Source organism: Osmerus mordax, chromosome 20 (genome assembly GCF_038355195.1).
Source record: "Osmerus mordax isolate fOsmMor3 chromosome 20, fOsmMor3.pri, whole genome shotgun sequence".
In the NCBI taxonomy this organism is placed as follows: domain Eukaryota; kingdom Metazoa; phylum Chordata; class Actinopteri; order Osmeriformes; family Osmeridae; genus Osmerus; species Osmerus mordax.
The window spans coordinates 4,972,028-4,983,235 of record NC_090069.1 but is presented as its reverse complement, the minus strand read 5'-3'; the positions used below and the strand labels follow the sequence as shown (position 1 = coordinate 4,983,235).

General features: G+C 40.0%; 1 protein-coding gene across 2 annotated transcripts; it reads left to right on the top strand.

Moving 5' to 3' along the window:
* The first annotated feature begins 4,228 nt into the window (after positions 1-4,228).
* On the top strand, positions 4,229-9,180 carry june (JunE proto-oncogene, AP-1 transcription factor subunit). 2 transcript variants are annotated; one of them, XM_067258561.1, is made up of 2 exons: positions 4,229-4,662; positions 4,998-9,180. In XM_067258561.1, exon 2 carries the CDS (start codon positions 5,129-5,131, stop codon positions 6,173-6,175), a length of 1,047 nt encoding a protein of 348 aa, XP_067114662.1. In that variant the 5' UTR covers positions 4,229-4,662; positions 4,998-5,128; the 3' UTR covers positions 6,176-9,180. The 2 variants fall into 2 exon arrangements, with proteins under 2 accessions (XP_067114662.1, XP_067114663.1); XM_067258562.1 differs by lacking the exon at positions 4,229-4,662 and adding an exon at positions 4,703-4,869.
* Positions 9,181-11,208: the final 2,028 nt, after the last annotated feature.

The window sequence follows — 11,208 nt, the reverse complement described above, 5'->3', positions numbered from 1 at the left end:
CAATTTTTTGGTGTGTCAAATGCATAGGGATTTCTTTCAGTCCCCAGACTTGAGTTATTGACATCTGGAAACTGGCTCTGATATGTAAATATTCCTTCTACGTTTGGCCCCTGTGAAACCTGAGGTGAATCATGTCTCTCGGGAACACTTATGAAGTATAGTTACTATTTTTATTGTGTCATGGCTTTCTTATGAAAACTTTATTCATGATTTGACTTTTGACAATTCACTATACTGACACGTTTGATTTGATTTTGAATGTTTGCCTACCTCATGTCATTGATTCCAAAGAAACCTAACTGTTAGTCTGGTCATTAAATGGCTGTTGAAATAACAGTTAACACAACATGGAGATATCTGTCTGAAATTGATCACAGCAGCTTCCATTTTATTTAACCTACTTAGCCATGACTGAGTGCTAAGCCCTCAAGGATTTAACATTTCCAACTGTCAAAATGAATTAACCGTCACAAATACAACTTAAATCCCAAACCTTTTTCGTGAGGTGACTCATAACGTGTGCACCCACAAAAGTTTGACAATTACGTTTGGTTTTATGGATTGCATTAATGTAACATGATGGCCATTGGGTTTCATGTTGTCAGCTGTTAGGTGTGTGTGTGTTTGTGTGTGTGTGTTTGTGTGTGCGTATGTGCGCGTGAGAGCGTGAGTGCGTGTGTAGCTTGAAGCAGTAAATCCATAAAACCGTGACCAGGCTAAATACTCAATCTTATCATCACTTCACATCCAGTTATTGTGCAGATTGGCAAAACAAATATCAGCTAAAACTAAAAGAATGTCAACCAACACTCTGACTGACTTATTTCTCTGTCCTGTCCATTGCAAGGTTTTCTGCATTTTATTATCAATGGTTGCCTAGGGACAGTTGATGGAAATAAACCAACTGGCAGAAGAAAATGTGAAGTGTGCCTTATGTCATGATGGCAGGCTGTTGTTGAGTTCCACAATAAATTAAGCCATGTTGAGCAACTCTGGTCCTCAGGGCACAGGGACCTCTGGTTTTCATTATACCTGCCCAATTAGATAGATTATTGGTTTGTTGAAATACCTCATTGAAGGTTGTGTTTTTTCGAGGCTGAGTAAATCCTCTTTGGGCTCAAGCCCAGGATCCATGTTTCTCTTTCAAATAGGGACTTTTAAAGCTCAAATTTGACTTTGTAGATCTCCCATCCACTCTAAGGGATCTGTTGTCAATGAGTTATGGATAATACACAATAAAACATGTTAAATAACTGAATCCACTACCCCACCATTTTCCCAATGAATCAATTAGCTCCATCATTTGCTTCATATAATTCCATTGATTTACTTATGTAAATACAGGGTTGATATACAGAACAGTCACTTAAACACTAATTGCATCCAAAAATAACAAATCTTGGATTCATTTAGCTAATTTAGTTCCAGAAGGATTGTTGGTTAGTCCAAGGCAGTTGTGTGAAGTCACTGGGCTGTTGGCTATGTTGTCTTTAAACAAGAGTGACCGGGGTTCTGTTTACTTTCTCACATTCTGGAATTCCCTTAAATCAAACAGTTTACGTAACTAAAAGAGAGAAATCCACATTAGTCAGAAACAAACATATGCAGACATTTCAGGTCAGGTCAGTTGTCTTGATTGTGCTGTGTTGTAACAGTCAAGTATCTGAGTTGTAACTAGCATTGCTGTAATACTATGCACTGCTGATATTAGTCACATGCAAAGAGAGAGATTGAGAGAGAGAGTGAGTAAAGTGAGTGAGTGTGTGTGTGTGTGTGTGTGTGTGAGAGAGAGAGAGAGAGAGAGAGAGAGAGAGAGAGAAGAGAGAGAGAGAGAGAGAGAGAGAGAGAGAGAGAGAGAGAGAGAGAGAGAGAGAGAGAGAGAGAGAGAGAGAAAGAGAGAGATTAAGAAAGAGCAGTAGAGTGAGAGACAGAGAGACAAAGAGAGAGAGAGAATGTGTGTGTGTGTGTGTGTGTGTGAGAGAGAGAGAGAGAGAGAGAGAGAGAGAGAGAGAGAGAGAGAGAGAGAGAGAGAGAGAGACAGACAGACAGAGAGTCAGAGAGACAGAGAGAGGGAGGGAGAGAGAGAGTGATGAAGAAAGTGTTCTGTCCATCTCTTCATTAACCGAATGACTGAGTTCAGTTGAGTTCTGGGTTCATGAAGTATTTATAAATCTGTATCTAAAGATTGGAGAAAGAGTTTAACAAACACTTCAACATAAAATGATCAGTTGATACACAGCGGTACTAGCAAAGTCGCTCTGGGGCATGAAGGCCAGAGGACGGTGTTTATAGTGAATACAGAAAAATAAAGATAATATACAGCCAATAGGTGTTTGTTATTATAGGCAGGCAGGACACTACATCATAGAACTGTGACTGTCATCAGAACAAAGTAGGTTACCGTAGGAACACGTATATATGAATTGATAATAAGACATAAGATTAGATAGTAATAGCTGATCTACTAATTGTGATTCACATAAGCACATATGTTATAAAAAAAATATCTACAAGAGTAGGAAGAGAGAGAGAGACAGAAAGAGACAGAGAGTGAGTGAGGGAGAGAGTAGGAGAGAGAGACAGAGACACAAAGAGAGAGACAGAGACAGACAAAGAGACAGAGAGTAAGAAAGAGACAGACAGAGCGCCTACTCACTGTAATCAGGCGGGGCCTTTGCTCTGCTATGAGTTACAGGCTAGAATCCTGGCTACCCTCAAATAGCTTCGCAAATAAATGTTTATTCTACATTCTCAGACACTACCTCATGAGCTGTTCAAAGCCCTTGTCCCGAATATAGTAATTTATTCCACAAATATTTGTTGCCACCCTACTGGTAAATAAACAGAACTCTGGCTGTTTGGAGAAAACAGCTGGGGTTTTCTGTACATTATTATTGAGCTTCTTTTTTTTTTAGCTCTTGATGTTTAGAAGTGACAACTGGGCAGTGTATTTCTTGCTTCTTGAAGTTGTGTGAATTAATATAGAACATGGACTGGCATTCTATATGAAAGTTATGTCCAATTTGATCATATACACAATATACACACAAACCCAGTAATCCATAAAGGATCACATTTCGTTTGTCTAAGTAGCTTGCTTCCATTTCTCTTCTTTCATTCTTTTTTTGGGTGCTGTCAAATTATGTTTAATTGGAACTGATTAAATGTAAACATACCAAAAATACAGTAGCAAGCATACATATTTTTGTTATGTATTTCAGGGCCAACATTGCTGAAACTCCCTGACTCTTGCACTTCTGTTCGATATAATAGACCCCATCTTTGTCAGAGGTGAGCTGCAATAATAGTATGTCTAACTAGCAACAGCAGTAAATAATAAGTAGTGCATGACAACTCTTTTGTCATCTTTGATTGACCTTGAAGGAGACTATAATGATCATTAAAAATGCTTCTCACCTCGGGGTTGAATAACAAACTAGAGCGAATCACCTTCAGACTCTCCAACTAATATGAACTAGAACAACAAGCCTGGCCTCCCGGCCAGCTCTGCAGCCGTGAGTATAGGGAATGTGCCATGGCACTCGGCATTGACACTGTCCTCAACCATCCACAGCACATTATAATAGGCTCTTCCTGGAAGCTGCCGAAAACACCCCCTTTTCCTGATTGAGGGCGGAGAGTCCTTTCCATGCAGTCAATCCAGTCATTCTCAATGAGAAATAAAGCATATTCAAAGATTATACCTTAGGTTGGATATATCAAGATTTGTGGTAAGTGAGAGCGTAACGGGAATTATAGCAATGTGTGGAAAGCACCTGCGCCTATTTTTCTCAAACGAAAAATGGGTTGGCAAGGCTTCATTTGTCTTCGCATGCACATTTTTTGAGCTTCAAAATATTTATGGATTTTGTGTTGGATCTACATATTTCAAAAGGCCTACTTGTCGATGCAAGAACAGGAGAACCTTCCAGTAGCCAAGACTTCAGACGTTTCGCGTATAGCGCATTTGGAGCACTTCATATTCATAGAAGTTCTCACCTATAGGCTACATTTGTAGGCTATTACTCATTAAAATCACATTATATATTGTTAAAAACGCGCCGTCCAAATGACCAATAAAAGGAAACCTTTGAACGGAGCGGAGGAGGCGTCAGTAAATGTGTGACATCTATGCAGAGCAGTTTCAGGAACTGTAGAGAAAGGGCGTATGGTAGCCTATTAGTAATCGGCCAAACAGAAAGTCCCACAGTGGAACTGACAGCAGCTAGCGAATTGAGCTCAGTGTATGAGGAAACGCAACCAGAGGCAAGGACGCGAGTATTTCTTAGCATTACTGTCATGTCAGTTTTATATTTAAAGACAGTGAAATATCACACAGAATCAGCTGGATTACTTTAATTTTCCATTGACGTCTGTAAACAGAATTTGTATTTGGACACGCGGATATCGTAGCGAAATCATCTGTGGACAGAGGAAGACAGTCGACCGGCTTCCAGCCTGCGTGGGTAACGTGTCTACGATGGATGGTATTTTATGTCACAATTCGGCGGTCTGACTAATCCGACTCACCGGGGACCGTTGAGTCATTGGATTTTTTCATGGGAAGATTATTTCTCAAACGTTAGTAGGTTAATGTAAACTTGTCATTGACTTGCTATGGGCTTTCCTGTCATCCACGGATCATAAGACTCTTCGCTATTTGTAAGTTGTTTTTCATTATGAATGGAATTAAATAGGCCTAGGTTAAAATAAAATACAATTAATATTTCTGAGATACGGATAGCTTACACCGTTTAACGGAGTCCAACCATTAAGATCATTTGTAGACCTATCAGCGCGTTTTATGTTATTGACTTTGTATTATGGAATAAGTTGTTTCCTCCTCCAAGTACCAAGCTGGATGTGTTGGTACTAAGCTACTTTAAAATTCAGAAGCCTATCTAACAACAGCTTGTTGCTCTGACCAACGAGCTAACGACACTACCACGTATTTATCAATTATATAATAAGTTTGTTTTTGTTTATCGTTTAAACAGGTGATCAATATCAAAAAGGAACATCGCCCCGCAAAAACTCTCAACGGCCTTAAAGTTGACGTCTCTGTGGGAAACGTACAAGAGACTTACACCTGATAATCAGATTATGAAGATTCAGTTTTACTGTTTCAATGACGGGTAAAATGGAAACCCCTTTTTATCACGATGACACTCAAAGTGTTCAAAACTTTGGACATATTCCAGAGTATGAACGCTACCAGGGACACAAGATGCTGAGTAAGAAAAACATGGCGGCACATCATTTCTCAGGTGTCGTCGGGACCCCCTCTGGTCTAAAACTCTTACATGGCCAGCATGGTAGCAATGGCAATATCAATCCCAATAATCTTGGGATTAACAGTAACACAAACAGCTCGCTAATGCCCTCGACAGATATGAACCTACTGAAGCTGGCGTCACCTGACCTTGAGCACCTGATCATACAGTCTAACCAGGGTCTGGTAACAACCAGCCCGGTGCCCAACTCCAGCACCAACCCTTTCATGTACAGGAACCAGGCGACCAACGAACAGGAGGGCTTTGCTGATGGATTCGTCAAGGCCCTGGCTGACCTCCATAAACAGAACCAGCTTGTTGGAGGACCCATGTCGCCTTCCTCCTCCATCCAGTCTCCTTACCAGAGAAACATCATGTCGAGCGGAGAGATGCCCATCTATACAAACTTGGGCAGCTACAACCCTGGTCAGATCACAGTGTCCTCATCGTACCCTGGGAGCCAGATGCCCTATCCCACTGCAGGCCATGGCTCTGGGCACAGTGGACTGGGGCAGGGTGCCCATCCTCACAATAGGGGTCTGGATGCCCCCCAGACTGTCCCAGAGGTACCCCACCCTCCGGGGGACCCCACCAGCTCACCACCCTCCCTCTCCCCCATCGACCTGGAGACCCAGGAGCGGATCAAAGCCGAGAGGAAGAAGCTACGGAACCGCATCGCCGCCTCCAAGTGCCGTAAGAGGAAGCTGGAGAGGATCTCGCGACTGGAGGAGAAAGTCAAGGTGCTGAAGACCCAGAACTCCGACCTGGCTTCCACCGCCGGCATCCTGCGCGAGCAGGTGGCACAGCTCAAACAGAAAGTTATGAATCATGTCACCAATGGTTGCCAGATTACAGTGAGCTCAGCCACTATGGCCAAGAGAGGGGACAGCACCAGCTGCTGAGCAACTCTGGTGAGAACAGTTTTTTTTTTTTACAAAATCTGATCTGCTCTGAGTCCGTGTTTGCAAAGGAACCACGGTGTGGGGAACGAGCGTTTGGATAGTAAGCGAAATATGCCTAGGTAGAGATGGGGACAACCCCACCGTCGTGTCTCGTCTCTGGTCAAAATTCTCGCAACACAGTAAAATTGTTGCGTTTGACTATACACATCCACCTTCACTTGACACCTATTTCTGCTACAGTGTGCTTTTAAAAATGGGATTTCACCCAACAGAGATATATTCATGCTCATCCAGAAGGTAAATCAAAAGGGAAACGTGGTAAGAAGTGGTAAACGGGGAAAGGGGAAAACAAGAATGCGCCCTCAGTAGTATCGAATCAGGTAGAACGAATAAGCGCAGGGCAAAAGGAGTGGGACGTGGGCTGCTTCCTGTTTTACAGGAAGTCAAAGACACCAATACTACAAGGGTATTAAACATTTAGGATGAATCTGCGATGTATGCTTCATCGTAGAATGGGGAGCCTCTTTTTTTGATCACCCTTTCATTGAAGATATTTCATATAGTTCAGCAGACGATGGATGTTGCATCTGGGGTGACCTTTGAACTGCTGTCTGCGATTCCTTTTTTTTTTGGTCAGTGGAGTATGAAATTACCTTACCTTTATTATCGGCTGTACCAAACCGAACAAAGGATGCACAGTTTTACGTGAAGTATACTGTGTATACACGTGCATCAAAGTTACGGCAAATGGAATTTCTTTGGATTTTCAAAAGATTTGTTGAAATAACCCAATGTTGATTAACAACGATATTGGTTGTAATTTGGTGTGTGATAACAGTGTAGTTTTCCCATTTGTTTGAATCATCTTGTGTCAATGATAGCATAATTATGTTTGTTTAGTATTGTACAATGTGTGTATGGGGTAAAAGAAAATCTACTTTTTGATGATAAAGCTTAAAGAGTATTTCAACTCTAAATGTGTACTAAATGACTGTGTTAATGTGAGACTGCAGTTCCTGGTGATAGACTAGTTAAAAGAGACCATACCTTTGTACAATATCATACATGATAGTAATAGATTACTATTGGATGTTATTTAAAGCCAGTGCATTGTTAAAATTATCTTTCATTCAAAGCAAAGACCTTTTGCACTGTATTTACATCTAGTACTTGGAGGATCAGTTTTGACGGATCAAGAACATATGCCATGCGTTAATCTTAAGCATTGATACTGTGTTAACCTTGGAGAACACTGTGTCAGAAAGATACTTTGAGAGAAATTGGTGTTTAAGTTGCTGAATTTAAGGACCTTTGGTATAACAAAAGGGACGCAGCTCAGTAAAGCTAGACTGAAGACGTTAAGGGCTTTTGATCAGTAAAAGAGGAATTAGTCTTACTAAATTTCTGGAGCAATTTATTTATGCAAAATCTATCTTTGATATTTATGTTGCCTGTGTAATGAAAATGCACAGGATGTTTTTAGTGTCTTGTTGACACTTTTGGGAAATATGATATTGCACATAAGTAATAACATTAAATCATGTCTAATATTTATCTGTGGTTTTGACATGGACTGTGTACAGTGTGATGTTTCTGAAAACTATTTGATACTTTATCTTTTTCTTTTTTTATTACTAAATAGTGCAAGCAAATAGAATATGACTGTCCACCCATTATTTGCTATACTTTTAGTTTACTTACCTTGACAAGAAGTGTGATAACGTTGACCAAACAAGACCATTGAAATATACCTATTGTGTTAATTGATGCTTAAACATTCATCAAATCTATACTGTAAGTTATATTACATTTTTGGTGCACTGAATTTATTTTACTAAAAAGACAGTGTCTAAATGGCGGTATACTGTATGTACAACTTTATTCACATCAATTTGGGAACAAATAAAAAATGACAACAGACAGACATTCAAAGCTGTCAAATAGTTGTTTTGGAGTGTCAATGAAATATTTATTTTTGAACTTGAATAAGGCTTTTGATGTCACTAATTATATTTTTGTATAAAATGTATTCAAAGTTCGTAAGTACAAGGATGAATTTGAATAGGCGAAAATAACTTGTTCATGTTATTTCTATATTTCCAGTTTATTTATTACGGTCGATGATGAGGAGCTGTTCGTTATCTTTTTGTGCAAAAGTGTGTTTACTTGGCGACACTACTCTTTGATGGATAAAGTTATTTGTGTCAGTTTCAGTGAAATTGTATTTGAGAGTTTAAGGCTATTTCTTTCTCCCATTTCAATGTCAGATATAAAAAAATCTACCACAAAGTTACATCTAAATTGAAAAACAGTGTATGACTCTTTGATTCCCGACAAACTGCACTCTCCTTCTGGAAACATTGGCGTTTGCCTCTAAGACTGCATTCATTTCAATACCTAATCTTGAAGTGTTTTTACATGGTTTTGAAGGAATGTCTAGCAAACAAGCACTGTCTTTGAGCCACTGTTGGCATCAGTTGAACATTTTATAGTGGGCTTGGCACACAGAGCCTGGTTGAAAATGTAACCCCTTTAACTTGTATTCTTTCCAACATGTGAGAGGTCCCCTTAATCTCTAAACATTCAGCCCTGTAGATCATGCCAAAGATAAAGGATAGTTATTTATACCTATAGACTAGGTTATAGGTATAGTAGTGTGTATGTCATTGGACTTGAAGCACCCGCTCTGCATTAGATGGGGGCATGTTGAAGAATTGACATATTTACAGTTCTGTGAATATCCATTCATTACCTATTAATGAGTTGGTAATGGTGAGGTCTACAGGATAACCTGCATAGCTCTTGTCAAATTTCATCCAATCAACGATTTCATATCTGCTTCTGTAAGAACACAGCCACATAGTGTGTGCGCGGAAGAAAATGACCAACAGGGCGACTTGCCTTGGTTTATATAACTGTTTTCACTGATTGTTCGGGTTTACAATATGCTGTAAGTGTTCATCGTTTCCTTGAATGTTTTTTTAATCTAAAATAAAAGGTTTCTGAAAACATGTTTTAACTTGTGTCATCAAGGGGTTTCAGTGACATCTTAAAATCTATTAAAGAGGTCTGCATTATGACGCAAAGTTAACCAACTGATGTATTTGCTGTTATCTTAATTTTGTTAAACATTAGACTAATACAATTACTAAGATTAGCAGATTAGCATGTCGTCTTCTTGGAATGAGGGTGAGGTAATCTGTGAATCCCCATTACATGTGGAGGGTGTTAGTATATAGTTTGAAGTTGTTATGTGAGAAGTGTACAGGCAAAAATAATTGCACAAAGGTAAACTGCACAAAGCCATCCTTGATGTCATCTGTAACTGTAACAAGAGCGAGTATGTAACATTCAAAGACATCTCGTACTGTATGTTTTATCAGAGCTCCTTACTGGTAAAGAAAACACGTATAAGGGGGAACTGAAACTGCTTTTGCACCAGGGTGATGCATGGTAGCATGCATGCCAAACATCTTATCCCTTTACAGTAGAGAGATAAATAATAGAGAAAGTAGAATCCTGTTAGGAGACTGGTGTGGACACTGTTTTGTTCTAAGGGCTTCATGAAGGCTTACAATTCTCAAGAGGCCAGGCTTCTTCATATCAAGTGTTGTTCCAAACCACCTGTTCTACACCAGACGAATGCCACCTCAAGGCAAGGCTAACCTTTCAGAATATACTTTTGGCTATTCTTATGTAATATGGGTATTTTGTTATGCTGAAATAAAACATTTTATGTCCCCATTTCACTATGCTCCACACTGCCCTCTACAGCCTGCAGCCGTGTCTGAAAGGGTTTCCTATAAAACGGCCCCTGGTTTCTAGTAAAACACATGGAATGGCCTTGGGTCATTCTGAAACAAAACATCACTATCTATTGTTTCTATCCCTAGACAGGGGTACCGAGGAGAAATCCACTGTGTGAGAGAGTACAGTATGCATACAATGACTCAAACCAAGCTGTCTTTGAAGAAGTAGAAGAACAAGACATTTTGAAAAATGGCTTTGTCTGTCAGTGTAAATGAAACCGATGGGTGTATGACCCTTGTAATATGCTGACAGTTACCACTCTGTTAAACATTATCAAGTACCTCTCTTCAATATAGGTAAACCATCAGGGAAATATAGTAGGATATTGTGTTTGTTGAACAGTAGAATATTAGATCAGGGCCTGAACATAATCCTCAGAATGATCATTGTTTGCTTGTATTTTCTTGCACATAACCAGCTGTGTATGGATAGAGTTTAGTAACTGTGGATGTGTTGGGGGGGGGGGGGGTGGTTGTCTACATTGCCTGCTTGGGGTGATCTGCTCTAGTCTACTTCTCAGAAGTGTAGTGGCTCGCCCTTATGAGGCTGTGAGTAATTCCCTGCCTCCACCCACATTCACTTCCCACACAGTCATGGAAGACTGGATTTCCTGGTCGAAGATGGCCCTCCATCTTGTCTTTTCCGCCCAGGACTGGGGAAATGGAGACAGTACAAAATCAGTGTACTACTTCTTTCTTTTTTTTTTTTACCACACAGGCCTTTAGAAACTGCTGTTATTTCCCCAGTATTAGTTAAGTATTCTTAAACCCAGGTTCACATTAGCATGGTAATTCATTTAGCCTTGCATCACATTCCCCCTCTTAACCATGAGTCATCTGCAGTGGTATCGCTTCATAATTAATCAGTAAAATAGGGGGCACCTTTTCTTTAGGCTATACAGGAAGTGTGACACGTTGGGTTTTCCTTGGTTTTTACAGTGACTTGTTATTATGCTCCCTTGAAAAGGAAAGCAAGAGAAAGAGAGATGGGGGGAGAGAGAGAGAGAGAGAGAGAGAGAGAGAGAGAGAGAGAATAGATCAATAATGTGTGTTTGCTTTGGGCGGGATAGAGTGTGCTTTAAAGGTTGCAGCACACCGTTAATAGTAACTCAAAAGGTGGAGCACCAACAATCTTTTTAACCCACATGATCCACGAGAGAATAACACGCATTAATAATTCTTAAAGTATAGCATAATAATGTAGGCTACATACACCTGGATTGC

Bases quoted from the DNA above. Each gene is read 5' to 3' on its own strand.
- june (XM_067258561.1), top strand. From the start codon at position 5,129: ATGACGGGTAAAATGGAAACCCCTTTTTATCACGATGACACTCAAAGT.